The sequence below is a fragment of the Paroedura picta genome, chromosome 16 (genome assembly GCF_049243985.1).
Source record: "Paroedura picta isolate Pp20150507F chromosome 16, Ppicta_v3.0, whole genome shotgun sequence".
In the NCBI taxonomy this organism is placed as follows: Eukaryota; Metazoa; Chordata; class Lepidosauria; order Squamata; family Gekkonidae; genus Paroedura; species Paroedura picta.
In genome coordinates this window covers 28,057,339-28,075,720 of record NC_135384.1, presented here as the reverse complement: position 1 = coordinate 28,075,720, position 18,382 = coordinate 28,057,339, and the positions used below count along the sequence as shown (strand labels likewise).

Here is an 18,382-nt window from a genome sequence, read left to right as displayed (position 1 = left end):
TCAGAGAAAAACTGCTCTGAGCTTCAAGGGAGGGTGAAGGAAGGAAGGAAGGAAGGAAGGTTGGATACACACTTTACTTGGATGCTTTAGGATGCTTAGGGCTAATCCTGCGTTGAGCAGGGGGTTGGACTAGATGGCCTGTAGGGCCCCTTCCAACTCTAGGATTCTATGATTCTAAGAAAGGAAAGAAAGGAAAGAAAGAAAGAAAGAAAGAAAGAAAGAAAGAAAGAAAGAAAGGCATATTTCGTGGGTTGGACACTCATACACTGAGTGTGCCATGGCAGCATCAAAGTTCAAACGACACTCCACACATGTGCGATGGCTCAGCCTGAAGGCGCATCAGACTTCACCAGACTCCTCCTCCCTTTTTGGCCACCTCTTTGTGAGATGGCACGGAAGCATCAACCCCCCGTTTTTGGTATGAAGCGCTTTCTTACTCTCAGACGGCAAAAATACTCCCTCTATGTTCTCCTTGGAAGGCGGAGTTATTTTTGCCTCTCCCCGCGGACGCAACCCTGGCCTTGGAGCGAAGGAAGAAAACGTGGTATAACTTTAAAAGGCAACAAACGGGGCCTGGCCATTGTCCTGGGAGGATTCACCTAGATTAAGCGTCTATTTATAGTGCCCCTCTCCAGCTGTGATGGGCAATTCCGATGAAAGGGAGGACAGCTGATGTCAACAGGGCCCTTTTTATAAAACATGCTGCGTGGGCGTAAGGCCATCCGCCCCTGGGGAGAAGCCCGCCGGCAGAACAGGCTGGCAGCGCAGTTGGTAGACCAAGCAGGTTGGCGGACGTGGTTGAGATTGTGTTGCCATCACCCAGAGGGTCCTCGCGACCCTTTAAGGTGTTATGAGAGTCCTGGACCAAGTATGGCCGCCTGACAAGTTATTATGATGATTTATTATTGTAGAGCCAGTTTGGTGTAGTGGTTAGGAGTGCGGACTTGTAATCTGGCATGCCAGGTTCGATTCTGTGCTCCCCCACATGCAACCAGCTGGATGACCTTGGGCTCCCCACGACACTGATAAAACTGTTCTGACCGGGCAGTGATATCAGGGCTCTCTCAGCCTCACCCACCCCACAGGGTGTCTGTTGTGGGGAGAGGAATGGGAAGGCGACTGTAAGCCGCTTTGAGCCTCCTTCGGGTAGGGTAAAGCGGCATATAAGAACCAACTCTTCTTCTTCTTCTGTACTGGGGAAGAACTGGGGGGGAGGGGGCTTGCAGGGACTCCTTTCCTAAAGGCCTTCTTTGAACTGAGTTGCTTGAGGTGGCACATGTGATTTCAGCCTCGTGGGGTTGGGGGCCAGCCTACATTTGCTGTTAATGAAAGGGGTAGGGTGATTTTTACCCATAGTTCCTTCTTAACAGCTGCAGACCCCAGTCACCCCTGTGAAATGTTTTGTTTTCTCTGTGAAATGTTTTTTTCCTTGCTATCGGTTTTATCTGGCCGCAGTGCTGTATTAAAATAAATTTGATTTGATTTGACCCCAGTCACCCACCCACCCATTTTTCGTGCTGTATCTCACGGTCTCCTTTTCTCTAGGATCAGTGGGCCACAGTGGGAAGGGAAGGGAAGGGAAGGGAAGGGAAGGGAAGGGAAGGGAAGGGAAGGGAAGGGAAGGGAAGGGAAGGGAAGGGAAGGGAAGGGAAGGGAAGGGAAGGGAAGGAGGCAGGAACATCCTGATTGTTCGATAACAAATATCTTGTGAGAACAAAAATATCCATTATCTAAATGGCCTAGTCCACAGTGGAACTTGAGGTCCCCCCAGAATTACATCTTCTCTCCAGACTACAGAGATCAGTTTCCCAGGAGAAAAAGACTGCTTGGATTGGGGCACCCCCCCCCCCCCATCTCCCACCCTAAATTAACCTCAGCACCTGCAGGACCAACCTCCCTCCCCATCCAGAGCCCTTGTTGGGTTTGTAATCTCAGGTGATGCTTTTAAAGCAGGAGGAATGACGGGAGAAAGACCTGTTATTCTCAGGACCTGTTATTCTCAGATTTTTCTACTCCTGTCCAGATCTTTGAGTCAGATGACTCCAGGATGACACAGGGAGAGAAATAAACCAACTGGATCTGTCCAGGATACATTTCTGCCATGAAGACACTCATTCAAGCTTCTCGCCCTTTAACGGTCTCTGAAATCTGTAACCACGAGAACTAGAAACTTTGTTAAATAAACAGAGGAATAAATGAGGATTCCAAATTGCAGACCTTTCAGCGGACTGTCAATCACTTTCTCTCTCCTCATCTCTCCTTTGGCAACACAAGCCGAGAACCTGGTTTTCATTCCAAAAACAGTGAGATGCCACGTAGACCAGGGGTGGCCAAACTGGGCTTTCCAGAGGTCCATGGGCTACGCATGTGCCTATGTACGTGCTGGCAGGGGCTCATGGGAATTGCAATCCATAAATATCTGGAGAGCCATAATTTGCCCACCCCCGAAAGACCTTTTGAATCAAGGGACCCTGTTATGTTCTATGTGATGTGACATTCAGGGATCAGGGCTGATCCTGAAAGCCTTTACGAAAAGTAGCATCTATCGACTGCCCCAAATCTCCATAGAGGCTGCCGTCTGTGCGCATGTGCTTGCGTTTTCATTTGAACAGGTCGAGTGATGCAGAAGGCAAAAAAAGGAAACCAAAAAATTACAAAGTAAGGTTTAATACTGATGTAGGAGAGTGCGTTCTTGTATATACAGATTCCTTCGGCAGGGGCATCTCCTATGGATTCCCAGGGCGGAAGAAAGGATACAGGACAAGAAATCCGTGCGGAATGGAACCTCTGCCCCTCCCCCAAGTACCTGGAAGAAAAGTAGATGACAATTTTAGCACAGTGTGGTTATAGATTTGCCATTAGCCTGAAACTCCTGCAGCCAGCGATTCAACACGCTTGTATCCTGCCTCTCTCCAAAGCTTCCGGCAGGTTCAGTTGCCCATCAAAGCAATACAACATGGCCTAAAATATAAACAGCCTGGAACAGCAACGGGGGAAATGGGACCGTTCCCAGCAGCAAATAAAACACAATCTCATTTCGATTCGGCAGCGATCGGCCGTTCCAATAGCAAAGCCTCTCCGAAAAGCCACAAGAAAAAAAACTTCTGAATCTCAGAAGACAGGCAAAGAAGAAGACTGTGCTCAAAGGAGCAGGAAACTGGTTGAGCCAATCAGGACACTAAAGGAAAATCATCAAGGAGTTCTTATCCTATCTATGCTAAACATACGTCTCCTCCGATGCCCCCTGCAGGACACCCTTTATATTCTGCTCCATTATGCACACACTGCAGATCTTGTGTATTCAACAGCCTAGAGCAGGGGTGTCCAAACTGTGGCTCTCCAGATGTCCATGGACTACAATTCCCATGAGCCCCAGGGGCTCATGGGAATTGTAGTCCATGAACATCTGGAGGGCCACAGTTTGGCCAACCCTCGCTTAGAGGTTATGGTCTAGTGCAGGGGTGCTTATTACGGCCTGCTAACACTCTTTCTGCCACCAAAAAAGGCTTCTGGTTGGCTGTTGAAGGAGCCATTGTTCACAATGTTTTGGAAGAATACGATAATGGAGAAAACGTTCATTGCCGTGTTTTAAAGCTTCATCTGGGAATAGATCTGTGGTCCAGCACAAGGGATCGATGTTGGCATCTTGCTGCAGATAGCGCCTGATTTTTACGGCGTCGTTTTATACTTTCCTGCATGAGTTGCCGCCACTTCACCAATGAACCGAATGCCCGGCACCAATGAACACGGGAAAGGATCTTATCCCGGTCCATGACAGTCAGGGTGGTCTGCTCAGGCCGGCAGCTGCGCTCCAGGCCCTTCCCCATCACCTCCTGTTTGGCCCTCTTAACTGGAGATGTGGGGGATTGAACCTGGGACCTTAAGCACGCAAGGCAGATGCTCTACCACTCAGCCACGGCCCCTCTCCAGCGTAGCCGCTGTGTTAGTCTGTTGCAACAAGAATAGATTCATATGGGTAGCCGTGTTGGTCTGAGGAAGAGTGCTTGCCCTCCAAAGCTCACACCTTGAATAAATCTTTGTCAGTCTTAAAGGCGCTACTGGACTCTGATTTTGTGTTGCAACAAGAATTTTTCACATCCAATGAAGCCGTTTCTAGTCCATAAAAACTTTACTCTGCCATCAAAATGCCTTGCAACATTCATTAAGGTTCCCAAAAGGATCCTGTTTCCCAAACAGCAGCCCGACCCAAAATACCATGAAGTCTCCTTGGTAATTTCCTCCCCGTCTTTCTCTTTTGTCATTTCTGCCGCTTTAGAACAGAGGCACAAGCTGTGCATAACATTTGTGTTGCAACATCTGCCTTTCCAGCAAAGACATTAACGTTGTTTCTCCCCTCATTTTTTGGGAACTGCAAGCCACGCACACACACACACACACAGGCACACAGAGTGACCGCTGTTCGGGCGAACCTAAACAAGGCAAGGTGAAAACAGACTCACGTCAAGGATTCCCGCTTTAGCCAGACATGATGTGTTTGACAAAAGCTGCAGACAGAAAGAAAGAGAACGGTTTGTCAATGGCGTGTTGTCAATAATCAGATTCGCTTGCTGCAGTGCAAGGGGTGGAGGCATCTCCTGCGCAGCCCGGCACAAAAGCTGCAGCTTCAGAAAACTCAAACCATTAAAGCAAACCTCAGATTAGAGACACTTGTGGTCATCGGGCAAGTAAAAGCACAGGGGGGTGGGGAGGAGATGCCAGCTTGGCCCTAAATTCAACAGCAAATCAGACGTCCATGGCAGTGTGGACAAAAACGCTACCAGGTTCCCAAAAGGATTTTAATTGGAGCCCCATTTTCATGCCACTTTACAATATCTCTTAAAGTTGGGGTCAGTCTGTTATGTCCCAGGTGGAAACAGGTGGGTACGAAGCAACCCACGACCATGGGGAGGGGGGGGGGCACACAGCCTCTGGCTGCAACAGGCCACAGCTGAAGGTGTGTTTGCCCCAGTGCTTACCCCTCTCCTCCCATGCTCTTTGCATTGCCCCCAACTGCCTGAGCACCAAGGAGAGCGTGTTGTGCAGCCGTCCCCAGCAGGAAAGGGCCTGCCGCTACTGAGATGTTGTTTTACCTTCATAGTTGATGCAGCCGTTGCCGTCTTCCTGCCCTGCCATGAGCTGCTCCACTTCACTTTCCGTCATCTTCTCCCCTAGGAGCAAAAGCCAGTTGTTGCTCAATTCATGTCACAAACGCCTAAGCCCAGAATTCAACTGGTGCCACGGAATTTGAACTTTGTTCTGCTGCTTTAGACCGACAGAAGCTGGAAGGGACAGTGGTTGCTTTAACAGGCTCTCGCCACACGGTGGCACCAAATCCTTGAAACATCTTTATAAATCAAAGGTCTTCTTTAACAGTTTGGAAAGACACCTTTATCTTAGGACATTTTTTTTTACCCTTTTCTCTGGATTGGGGAGGGGGGAGGAGCTCACATCAATAAAATCAAAGCCAAAATCTAAACAGCCACTGGGAGCACACAGAGGCTTATGCATCCCCTCCACCACTGATTTATTATTTATTTCATTGCCTTTATTTATATCTTTCCCTTTCACCCCGAAGGAGACCCAAAATGTCCTGAATCATTATCTCGCCTCTGTTTTATCTTTACAACAACCCTGTGAGGTAGGTGAGGCCGAGTGTGAGTAACTGCCCCAAGGTCACCTCACTTGTTTCCATAGCAGGGAAGGGGATTCGAACCTGTGTCTCCCAGATCCTCGTCCGACATCCCCCCCCCCCCCCGAAACCACACTGGATCTCCAGCCATCTGGGGAGCCATTCTTTGGTACCCCAAACATTTTATTTCTATCCCTCTGCTGCATTTTTACCCTGCCTGCCCTCTACAGAGCTGAAGCTGTTGGGTTCTTCTGCTGCCTAACAGCCCTGTGAGGTAGGCCTGGCAACGCAGTTCTCATGCCCCCGATCAGACTTGTGCTGGCCGTTCTGTGCAGGGAAGCTAATTCCCAGCTGAGCACGGGCACTATTCTAAGGGGGACAGTGATCCCTGCCGGGGAGGGACCTAAGGAGGCTGTTTTCCTGACCAGCAACCAACTTTGGAAGCTGCTGTTTGCTCTTTGGTTGAAACTCGAGTCCAGTCAATCAATATAGCAGCTCCCTGGGGAGATTTGGGTCAGAAAAACTGCATAAGGGTTGGGAAACCTAATCCTTCTTCCTCCAGGCTGCAGTTCCAACCTGGATTTACTCGCTTCAGTAATTGAATAGCCGCCTTCCTAACTCGTGGAATGCAATCTGCTTTACAATGTAAATAAAACAGCAACTGTTAAAAGGCATAAAGGGTAACAGTTGGGCATGTACATGCCTGGGAATAAAGTCAACCTGATTCGTTTTTAGGCTTTCATAACATTTCTATGCAGCCTTGCAAATCAAGTTTCGGTCCTGTCTCCCCCCCCCCCTTAAAACTTTAGAATGCAAATATGGGGGAGCCGTTTAAAACAATTTAAATGCAAATAAACACAGAGATGGCTGAACTTATTTCATTAATTAGAAAAAATAATGATATCGGTATTCATTGCTAATCGGAAACCTCTTACGGAATGCTTGCGTGATACGGTTTTGAAGATTAAGGGGTAAAAACAATGTGTATTTATAGAAAAAAGAGGAATTTCACTTTTTATATATAGAGAAGAAGAGTTGTTTTTATACTGTGCTTTTCACTACCCAAAGGAGCCTCAAAGTGGCTTCCAATTGCCTTCCTTTCCTCTCCCCCCAACAGCCACCCTGTGAAGTAGGTGAGCTGGAAACAGCTCTGATAGAACTGCTCTGTGAGAACAGCTCTGACAGGACCACAATTAGCCCAAGGCCAACCAGCTGGCTGCATGTGGAGGAGACAACGATTGACGGACAGATCTCCCTAGAGAAGGAGTTCCAGAGATTCGGCACCATGAACAAAAATACTCCTTTTCAAATTGCTACCCATCTATCTTCAGACAGCAGGCGCCTCCAGAAATCTGGAGTGTTCGGGTGGGTTCATAGGGAAGCAGGTGGTGCTTCAGGTATATTGGCCTCATAGGCATTAAAAGTCAATACTGGCACCATGAAATGGGACAGGAAACAAACCGTGGAGACAGGTCAAAACTGGCCCTACAATCTGCTCCGCATTCAGTACACAGTGAAGCTTCTGGAGAGTCTTCAAGGGCAGCCCCATGTGCAGCATACGGCAGTAATCCAATCTAGATTTTTACCAGGGCATGTACCATACTGGCACCAATTGTTGCCAAAGCTGGTGAAAGGCAGCTCTGGTTTATCCAACAAGATGCCTGGCCCAGCAAGATTCTTGGCCCAAGATCGCCCAATGAGCTTCAAGGCAGTGAGCCAGGGGTGGCCAAACTGCGGTTCTCCAGATGTCCATGGACGACAACTCCCATGAACCCCTGCCAGCAGGCAGGGGTTAATGGGAGTTGTAGTCCAAGGACATCTGGAGAGCCGCAGTTTGGCCACCCCTGACCTAGCTCAACCATGCTCCCCCACTGGATTCCAGAAAAGGTAGTTTTGGGAGAAGGCACGCGGATCTCCCCCCACTCGCATCCACCATGGCTGGGTTTGCGCCTTTCTCCTACCTAGAGTGGCAAGCACGTGGCGTAGCTCAGCCCCCATGACGGTGCCGTTCCCTTCCTTATCGAAGACACGGAGCCCTTCCACAAAGTCCTCAAAGGTGCCCTGGTCCTTGGCGCGTGCAATGTGCTGCAGCATGGGGAGGAAGGTCTCAAAGTCCAGCATCTTCGCGTTCATTTCTGAAAACAAGCACAGGAAAAGAGTGGGCTGATTCCAGCTAGGCAGCTACTTGATTTAGATTGGGGGGTGTGTGTGTGGCCAAACGGTGGCTGTCCAGATGTCCATGGACTACAATTCCCACGAGCCCCTGTGTTTGCTACTCCTCCCAGTTTAGTATCGTCTGCAAATTTAATAAGTATCCCCTCTAATCCCTCATCCAAATCATTTATAAATATGTTGAACAACACAGGCCCCAGGACAGATCCCTGGGGAACTCCACTTGTCACTCTTCTCCAAGAGGACGCTGAACCATTAACAAGTACCCTCTGGGTCCGATCTCTCAACCAGTTACCCTTTGGGTACGATCTGTCAACTTTTCACTACCCGAAAGACTCTCAAAGCAGCCTACAATCTTCTTCCCTTCCTCTCCCTTCAACAGACACCCTGTAAGGAAGATGAGGCTGAGAGAGCTCTGACAGAACTGCTCTGTGTGAACAACTCTAACAGGACTGTGACTCACCCAAGGTCACCCAGCTGACTGCTTGTGAAGGAGGAGCAGGGAATCAGATCCCACACAGTTCAAGGGCTTCCCTTTGACTTGGCCCAGCAGGGAGCCAATGGGGCCCCCAGGTGGGGAAGGGCAGTGATTCTGGGGCCCCTCCCTGAAGCCCTGGCCAGTGCAAAGGGCCCAATCCATCTAGTCGAGCACGACTCGCCTTCTGGCTTTGGTTTCCCCAGGACTCTCAGGACCTCTGCGTTGGTAGGGTTCTGCCCGAGGGCGCGCATGACATCTCCACACTGGCTGTACGTGATCTTCATCTCTCCAGTCGGGGTCCGGTCGAAGAGCATGAAGGCCTCCTTGAACTCTGCACAGAAGGAGCATGGCGTTAGCTCTCGGGACAAGAAGAAGAAGGTGCCAAGATCGATTCGGAGGACGTCCTGCGCATGACGGAATGCTCATGTTCATTTCTTTGCAGGCCTTTAGACCAGCATCAGAATAGCCTCAGGGGGATATAAACACGGCGGATCACAACCCCAAATATATATGTACAGTTGGGAGACTTTCCTTCTCCCCACAACTGAGGCCGAGAAAGCTCTGAGAGAACCTTGACTAGCCCAAGGTCACCCAGCTGGCTGAATCTGGAGGAGGAGTGGGGGATCTACCCTGGCTCTCCAGATTAGAGGCTACTGCTCTCAGCTACTACACTATTTAACCGCTAGCTATTTAAAGGGCAAGGAGGCACGGCCATTTTGCACTCTGCACATGGGCACCAGCAACTGGCCCTTCCCAAAAGCATTAGAAAAGGCAGCTGTGTAGCATTTTGCAACCTAACAGGTCGGTCTCTGAGACCCACCTTAGGTTTGTGGCTGAACTTCTAAAAACCCATGTTTTCTTGCCCTTCCTAGCATCCATCCAAGTCTCAGCGCAACACCTGTCCTCTACCTTTGAAGGCAGGGCTGTCTGGAAAGATCAGAATCGGCTTCTTTCTATAGGTGATGGCTTTTAGTTTCTCCGCCTGCCGCAAAATCCTCTCCGTGTCCCTGAACTCCCCGAACCAAGCCATGACGGTCCTGCAGAGGTCTTTGCTTGCCTTCCGCCCGCTGACGGCGACCCTGTAAGCTCTTTGTACCTTCACCGGGTCTTCTGCAGGGTCTAGCTCGAGGGCCCCTGGCAACCACTTCTGCAGGAAGGCTACCAAGTCTTGGCCCTCCTCTCCTTCTGGCAAGCCACAGATCCTCAGAGCTCGGGTCTGTGTTTCTTCCCCCGTCTTCTGCCCGTGGCCCCAGAGCCACTGGTCCCATTCAGGCAGCTGTTCAACAGCTGGCCTGAACTCCCTTCCTTTTGATTTCTCCTTTCCAGGGGTCACGTTCCCTGAAGGTGACCGGGCCAGGCTGTGGATCAGCCCCTCCAGCGTGTCCATACGGGAGTTCAAAGCGGAGATCTTCCCATCAAAGGAATTCACCACTTCCGTAGCCTGATCCACCTTTCTCTTGATCTCCAGCATCAAATCTTTCAGGGAGGCATCTCCGCTGTGGAAGGAGACGCAGGGCTCAGCCCTGGCCCCCGGCCTGAGAGATCTGGAGCAGAAAGGGGCACTGGCTTGGGCCCGGAGGGAGTCCTTGGAAAGGCATGTTGGCGGGGTGGACTTGTTTGGCATTTTCATCCCCTCAGTAGCGACCGGCTTTCTCTGGATGCTAAACCGCACATGGCCATTGCTTCAGCTCGATCCGGCCAGCTCAACTGCCCTGCCTCCATCGGCCCTAACTGAGTACTCCTTTGGTACCAGGTGGTGGTGGGGGGGGGGGGACTCACACACTGTGTCATAATGGCCTATTGTGCACGCACAGCTAACTTCTGGTTTTCACTGGAGTTGAGTTGGGAGGACTTGACTTGGAAAGCTTTTCCCCACTTTTCCCCACTCTGGTTTTTCTCTCAGGTAAATAGGTAAAGGTCTCCCCTGTGCAAGCACCGAGTCATGTCTGACCCTTGGGGTGACGCCCTCTAGCGTTTTCATGGCAGACTCAATACGGGGTGGTTTGCCAGTGCCTTCCCCAGTCATGACCGTTTACCCCCCCAGCAAGCAAGCTGGGGACTCATTTGACCGACCTCGGAAGGATGGAAGGCTGAGTCAGCCTTGAGCCGGCTGCTGGGATCGAACTCCCAGCCTCATGGGCAGAGCTTCAAACAGCATGTCGGCTGCTTTGCCACTCTGCGCCACAAGAGGCTCAAATTAAAAGAAGCACACTCAGGAACTTCTTGGTCGTGATTAATCCTCTTGCGTGTTTCTCCTTTCTTATTAAGAGGTTAAATTCCTTTCTAGGAAACAGACAGCTTGGATAGCACACAACGAAATGGTTTTGGAGGGCGGGGGGAAACTATTACCCACCTTCAATCTGGTCAGCAGTGAATTCAATCTGCAGGAGGGGAAAAAGACAGCGGTTAATTCTTTGATATTTCTGAATGACTCTTCCAACCAGGCCAGGTGTGGACTTGCAGCACTCTAGACTGCAGAGATCAGTCCCAACAAAAATGGAACATCCTTAAAACCTCCAGGTATTTCCCACGTCCTCATACCTTCAAATCCCCTGCATAGGGCTGCCCGTCTCCAGGTTACGACTGGAGATCTTCTGGGATTACAATTGATCTCTTGGTGACAGAGATCCGTTCACCTGGATAAAATGGTAGGTGGACTCTATGGCTGAGGTCCCTCCCCTCCCCCAAACCACGCCCTCTTCAGGCTCCACCCCCCAAGCCCCCAGGTAGATCCCAGCCCAGAGCTGGCAGGCCCCCCTGCAACATGGGGAGTTTGGGAGTGTCAGAAGACCGACGTTTATCTCTAAGTCAGATTGGGCCACCTCTCGGTCATCTCCAATTTGAGGAAGGAGAGTGGGGTTTTATGCCCCGCTTTTCACTACCTGGAGGAATCTCCAAGGGGCTTGCGTTCACCTTCCCTTCCTCTCCCCACAACAGGCACCTTGTGGAGTACGTGGGATGGGGAGAGCTCTGAAAGAACTGGATGGGGAGAGCTCTGAAAGAACTGTGACTGGCCCAAGATCCCCCAGCTGGCTGCATGTGGAGAAGGAATGGGGAACCCAGCATGGTTCTCCGTATTAACCACAGCACCACGACAACACCACGTTTGACCATTTAGGAAGGTCAGTAGTGCGTCCGTGTTTCCCTTTGTGTGAGGATCGAAATGGCCACAGAATACAGCCTGTCACTCAGTCATGCTGCAGATTTATAAATGCTAAAAAAAAAACAGCCACCAATAAAAGCTGCTTCAAGGTTGACGGGTGGGCAATTCTTGGGTTTTATGGGCGGGGGGGGGGGAGCCTGGAGCTGCCGGGCCAGCCCGTGAAGAAAACTGGATGCCATTCAGAAATCAACCCCGCTTATAAAAGTTTGTGAACGGCCCAGCGAAAACACTTCCAAACTATTAATACACTGTCCTGACTAACTCTTGAAAGAATGCCACGCTATCAAAGCAAAGGCATGGTAAAATTACCCTCTCTGCTTGGATACCGCGGAGACAAAGGACCTCTGGAATTTTTGAGAGGGGGGCGGGAGGCTGGGGGCGCCAGGCAACCGATAGCTGGAAATGCAGGGCCACGCGTGAGTATTTATCGGACAAATTGAGAGGGGGAGTCTCCATCTACAGCGGTTACGCTGAACCTCCATGTTCAGAGACAGGATACCTCTGGTGACTGGCTGCTGGGGAAACACACACCCTTGGGGAAGGACATGTGGACCTTTAGCAACTGCACCTCTTTCAGGGAAATCTGGCCCAGGGGTGTACCTCAGCTGTACGCAAACAACGGCGGGTGAAGCCGTCTCAACCTAGACTGCATGCAGGATATCTGATAAAAGACAGACCCATCAGCTTCGTGTGGCGACCAAGAAGCAAAAAGCTGACAAAAGGTTATCTATTCCACAAGCAACCTTCTTCCGCATGACAGAGACAGAACGAGTTCTGGATAAACCCCCCCCCCCTCGTTTTCCAATACATAAATTTTCTTCAGTGGCTCGAATACATCTCTGGAAAACTTCTAAATGATGCTGTTCAAGGACTCCAGCAAGCGATAGATAAATCCGGCTACAAAGAATACACCAGGGGTAGTCAAACTGCGGCCCTCCAGATGTCCATGGACTACAATTCCCAGAAGCCCCTGCCAGCATTCGCTGGCAGGGGCTCCTGGGAATTGTAGTCCATGGACATCTGGAGGGCCGCAGTTTGACTACCCCTGGAATACACAGAACCTGTGGTCGACTGGATTCTTTAGTTGGATTTATATACCACTTGCTGGATGTATTGAATACCGTCATTTAGAGGTTTTCCAGAGGTGTGGATGCTTTGAAGGGCAGATTTTCTGGCACTGTGCTCTGTCTTCCCCAAGCACCGTCTCAAATCTCCAAGATCATATCTCCAGGCTAGGGGTGGGGGGGACTCTGGCATTATCTCCCTGCTGAGGTTGGGAGATATCTGGAGACCTGGGGGTGGGCCTGGGCAGGGTAGGATTTAAAGGGCGGGGAGGTGCCACCGAGTCCCCCCTCCAAAGCAGCCACACGACACAAAGACCAGCTACGTGCAGAAAAGGAATAATCCCGAAAGCAGCCCTCAGAATTAACCGAAACCGCAGGGTCCCTGCTGCCCCAGGAAGCTGGGGAAGATGCCTGAATATTTCCACGCACCCAGGTCATATTCTATAAATAGGAGGAAAGAATTAAGAGGCTTAATGTCGCCTTTTTCTTCGGAGGCTGAACGGGTGGATTCAGGGCCTCATTGTTCTGCTCTCTTGACGCATCCCGATCCTGGCTCCCTGTGGCCGAGCTGTCGATTAGCTTGCTGGTGACCAGAGCAAAGGTCCCACAAGGATCTCTGCCTTCGAACTGAGCTCCGGTTGAGGCATTCCCCAAGGAGGAGATCGCCTTGAAAGGGCCTGTCTGAAAGAACTTGCCGATAAGCAGGCTTGCTGAGCGCTGGCCGAACTCGCTTAGGCTAAGCTTTTGTAAAGCTGACCTCAATGGCTAGACATTATTTCAGGGAGAAATTCGTCCGCGTGCCATTTGTCTGGTGCGAGAAAAACCTGGGAGTCTTAGGGACCCCTCGTCTGATGCGTCTGAGAGACAGAGTCATCTTAAATTAGGGTACCCATTTGTCCGTCCCCGTCCCCGTCCCCCCAGGGTTCCTGCAGGGTAGCCAGATCCAGACTGGGAGACTTCTGGAAATTCGAAGTTGAAGCCAGAGGGAGGAACGTGGGATACAACGCCAAAGAGTCCACCCTCCCAAATCTCTGTTTGTTTTCCTCTCCAGGGGAAATGATCTCCGTAGCTGAAGATGAGCTGTAATTCTGGGGACTCAGCCGGTCCCACCTGCAGGCTGGCATCCCTACTTAAAATGAGAAATCTTCCATCTGCCCCTTAGGATTAGCAAATCGGAGGAAATCATGCCGGGCGGGGAGGGGGGGCCTAACCCTTCTGCCGTGTCTGTGGTGGGGATGGGGGGCGGGTGGAATCCGGCCACTTCAGTGCCCTGCGATTGCTCAGGAGGGACCCAGGCAGGGGTCTCCGGCCAGCCTACTCACGGTCACGCTTTTGGGATCAAAGGCAGGCTCCTTGGGTGGCTCCGGGGCAGGCGCAGGTGCGGGAGCTGGCTTGGCAGCCTCTTTCTTGGGGTCCGGCTTTTTGGGGGCCATGGTGACGGGCCGTCACTTGCGAAGAAGCTGGGATGCTGGGCGGCTGGAAGGCAGCGAGGCCGAGGGACAGAAGGGCAGCTGGCCTCCGAGGGCTTATATACTCAGCCGTGGGTCCCTCTCTCTCTCCCTCGTCGGAGGGGTGGGTGACGGCAAGCAACTGGTGTTTACTATAAAAGGAAGGCACTCCAAAAAAACAGCCTCCACCCTCCCCGCCCAACAATTGTCCTCTGTCATCAGGGCAGAGAGGGAGCCGCAGATACCAGCCCCCTCGGCCCTCCTGGACTTTCCGGGAGACACCTGGGCCGGGAAGGGTTCGGAACGCAAGCGCCGAAAATGACTTTTAGGGATGCTTTGCCTGGACCATTTGGCGGGCCAAATAGCAACTGCTTTGCCGCTGAACCTGCTGGCCCCCCAATGCCCCTGGGGGACAAAGTGTCTTTTTATAGGCCAGCCTACGAGTGCAAATGCCACAGATTCCTTTTAAGCTCTGGAGTTGCTCGCTGACACTTTCCCAGTGGAATGGTTGACGGCCAGTCTCTTGACCTGCAGAAGCACATTTTTTTAAAAAAACAAAACAAAACCTGGCTGACGACCCAGGCCGATAAGCCTTACACGGCTTTCTCCCCGTTTCGTTATCTTTATTGTCAAATGGGGAGGGGGGGGTCACGCCTCCCTTCAAAGATGTCTGGAGGGCAGATGCAGAATCCCCCTGTCTTGATTATGGGATGAAATCAATGCAAAAGAAATCCCGTCTCAACCTCCGGAAGAAGTTCCTGACAGTTTTCTCAGTGGAACAGGCTTCCTCGGGAGGTGGTGGGTTCTCCATCTTTGGAGATTTTTAAGCAGAGTCTGGATAGCCATCTGACGGAGAGGCTGATTCTGTGAAGGCTCAAGGGGGTGGCAGGTGACAGTGGAGGAGAGATAGGGTTGGGAGTGTCCTGCACAGTACAGGGGGTTGGACTAGATGACCCAGGAGGTCCCTTCCAACTCTAGGATTCTATGATTCTCCTTACAACCCTATGCAGCAGGCCTGACCAAGAGGCAATGCCACCTCTTGGTCAAACAAGGGTCTCTCCTGTCCACAGGTTCTTCCAACATCCTCATGCTAACAGTCTTGCTCAGGTCTTGTAAACAGAGGGCTGAGTCAATCTCTCTCATGGGGAGCCTTCCTCTTATACTGCTCCCCTTCAACGTTTCCTTTCTTGATTTTCCGTTCTGGGGATGCTGGTCTTCTCCTAATGTGTCCAAAGCACGATCACCTCCGTTTAGTCATTTTAGCTGCTACAGAGAGGCCAGGCTTGATTTGATCTGTTCTTCCGAGGTCAACAGGGTGGTGTGTGTGTGTGTGTGTGTGTGGGGGGGGAGTTGCCTGTGATTTCCTGGAAAATGCATTGTCCTTATGTGCTGACCTGTTCCTTTCATTTATCCATCTCTTGTCACCTCGGCCTCACTCCGTTGCCCAGAGAGCCTTTCTGAAAACAGCACATGGCGTGGGTCACCTCCGCCCCATCTTCCATGATGACACAGAAGCATTAACCTGTCAGTCAGCACTCTTGGTATGTTCAGCCAACGACGTGTCGCTCAACAAGGGCTGCAGCCGTGTCTTTACCTTTCCGGCCTCTTCATGGAGGCGCCCCATCTTCCAAAGCTGGCCACAAGGTCAGTCTTTCCTAACACGGACAGCCTGCTTCCAAATTTTTTCCACCATTCCTGGAAGGAGACCTCGGGGTGAGGTACCAGATGGCAGGAGCAGCCCTCTTCTCACCCGGGATTGGCCGTCTATCGCTTGCTGCGTGGCTGCAGCCATGGCCAGGGGACAGCCAGGGTTTCCAAGAGGGGAGGGGGCACCTGTCAAGAGAAAGCTCTCAACCCCACCTTACCGGATCTGCAAAACAAACTGCCCCCTCCAGATTTGGCTGCGTGGATGTAGTCGCCCACACCGGTGCAGGCTGACCTTGGCAAGCGTGTTCCACCAGGTCTAACACTGGACCTCTGTAGAATAACGTTTGAATTCAGTGGCACCTTGAACACCCAGGAAATATTTGCCTGGGTATACATGCATGCAGCATACATGGAAGTTTTATAAGATGGAAACTTCGTTGGCCTTAAAGGTGCTCCTGGATCTGAACTTTGTTCTGCAGCGTCAGGCTAATCCGGCTGCCCCCCTGAATCTATTATCCGGACCTCTGTGCGTTCCTGTTAGAGACCCCCCCCAGCCCCCTTCAGGGCTCTCCTGCTGAGTCCATCTTGATTGGCACAGCAAATTCTCCTTGGCTCTCACGGGTCACCGCTCGCTTCTTCCGGCTGGCCACGATCTTTGCGGTCTCCCCTAAGCCCACCTCCCAAGAGATTGTGCCTGGTTCATAAAAGTGGGAGGGGCACTGCCCAGCCAGTCTCACTGATGGGGTGGGGTGGGGGTGGGGGATGGACAATCACCGATAATCCATGGGGCATCGGGTAACTCAAAAGGGTCGGATGTTTGTGCCTTTGGGTGACGTTATCCCAATATCTCACCATAGGGCATGTATACTGAAAGAGGGGGCTTTGGTTGGGGGTCATGTGTAAGGGGAGTGACAATTGGAAGGGGGAATGGCAGAGGACAGTTCTTCAGATGGCTCTCCTGTGGGTGAACAGCTTTGTCCGGAGCTACAGTGGGAGGGTGGGCACTGTACAGATGTAGAGGAAAGGGTGGGGGTGATAGGAGTATGGAGAGGCATGGGATTTGGAAGCGTTGGGGGTGGGTGTTCATATATTTTTTTTAACTTTATCCCGCCTTTCACCTCAATGGGGACGCAAAGCAGCTTACGTCCTTATCCTCTCCTGCATTTTAGCCTCACAACAACCCTGCGAGGTAGGCCAGGCAGAGAGAGTGTGACTGAACTGACCCAAAGCCCCCCAGCGAGCTCCCGTGGCAAAGTGGGGGATTCGAACCCGGATCTCCCAGACTCGAGTCCGATTCCCTTCGCCGATGCCCCGCGCTGCTCGGCCCCCTTCCCGCGGTGTGCAATTTGGAAGACGCTGTTGAAGGGCTCCCTGTGCGGCCGTCCCTGTTGCCCACTGGAGCGAGCAAGAGACTGAGTTTGCCTCTGCAGGCCGTGCTCGTAATCGGCCCGGAGGAGCCAGGAGGCCTGCCACCACTCGCCACCTTAAACACACAGACAAATGGGCGAGCTTTATTCTTCTCCCCAGAAGTCATAATCCCCCCGGGAATCCAGACGACAGCTGGGACGCTTCTCTGAATGGCTCGAGGCTGCCTTGGCCCTCGGCCACTTCTGGCACCAGCTGATGATCAGCTTAGCGGCACGTTTGTCTCACCATTGTCTGCGCAAAGGGACAGCCGCGGAGGGCAAAGGTGGAGGGCGGGTGGCCTTTGCCAAGATTCCACGCTGTGGGTTCCTGGGAGCCGCGGCAGGGAAGGGATGCTGGGCGCACTGGTGCGCTGTCCCCAAAATAAACATGTGGACTAAGAAATCTAGAGTCCTGTGCCCCCGAAGAACTGGTTTTGATTGTCCGGATGTTGTTTATGCAGTTCCTCAGAGGACCGGAGCTTGAGGTCAGAGGTGGGATCGGAAAACAGCCCGTGGAAAACAAGGGTTACTGCTAATAAGATACCAGAATTAACGTCCGAGGAGATATCTCTGCTTAGGGCCAATGGGTGGAGAGAACTTTTTTGTATATACTGGGTAAGATTGAGGAAGTTAGTTCAAAGTGGTTTACTTGGGTCAATTAAGAGCTGAAATTAAGTCCTATAGATTTATCCCCGGAGACTAGCGGTAGCAGCAGGATATCTCCAGGTGCCAAGCTAGGGATCGGAGGAAGCAGTCTCTGCTTCCGGGCTCAAGGTCTCTTTGTGTCCACATCCACAACCCCTTCCCCTTTCAGATCGTCTACAGAAGTGACCTTCAAGCTGGGCAGATTTTGTGCTCCAGCTTGTTTAGCAAGGAAGCACCCGGTTAAGTCTGCATATCAGCTAGGCACGGGACATGGAATAGATCATAAGGAGGTTGTATTGTAGTTTCACGGTGTGTGTGTATTTTCCTTTTACGTTTTGCTGTGATGGCTCATCTATGGCTGCAATAAAATTCAGCCTAGAGAGAATTCTGCCAGAGAACTCACAAAGCTCTGGCTGTTGTTTGTGAGCCACCAACTCTGCCTATTACGGAAATGTCCTGAAGAATGTCCTCATGCCTATTTCATCCACAGAGACAACGTGTTTTGTGCATCCATGCATGGGTGGCTGCAGGGAATCTAGAGTGCGAGGAGTTACCATTCTTATATGCCACTTTTCTCTACCTGAAGGAGTCTCAAAGGGGCTTCCATTCGCCTTCCCTTTCCTCTCCCCACAACAGACACCCTGTGGGGTTGGTGAGGCTGAGAGAGCCTTGAGATTACCGAAGAAGAAGAAGAGCTGGTTCTTAGATGCCGCTTTTCTGTACCTGAAAG

The 18,382-nt window shown here is 51.5% G+C and overlaps 1 protein-coding gene across 2 annotated transcripts; it reads right to left on the bottom strand.

Annotated features, from left to right (window-relative positions):
• Positions 1 to 2,651: 2,651 nt before the first annotated feature.
• Positions 2,652 to 14,122, bottom strand: MYL4 (myosin light chain 4). 2 transcript variants are annotated; one of them, XM_077314211.1, is made up of 7 exons: positions 13,829 to 14,122; positions 10,633 to 10,660; positions 8,461 to 8,610; positions 7,591 to 7,764; positions 5,091 to 5,168; positions 4,461 to 4,505; positions 2,652 to 2,806 (listed from the first exon to the last, which is right to left on the bottom strand). In XM_077314211.1, exons 1-6 carry the CDS (start codon positions 13,937 to 13,939, stop codon positions 4,477 to 4,479), a joined length of 570 nt encoding a protein of 189 aa, XP_077170326.1. In that variant the 5' UTR covers positions 13,940 to 14,122; the 3' UTR covers positions 2,652 to 2,806; positions 4,461 to 4,476. The 2 variants fall into 2 exon arrangements, with proteins under 2 accessions (XP_077170326.1, XP_077170325.1); XM_077314210.1 differs by lacking the exons at positions 10,633 to 10,660; positions 13,829 to 14,122 and adding an exon at positions 9,189 to 10,020.
• Between the last annotated feature and the right edge of the window lie 4,260 nt (positions 14,123 to 18,382).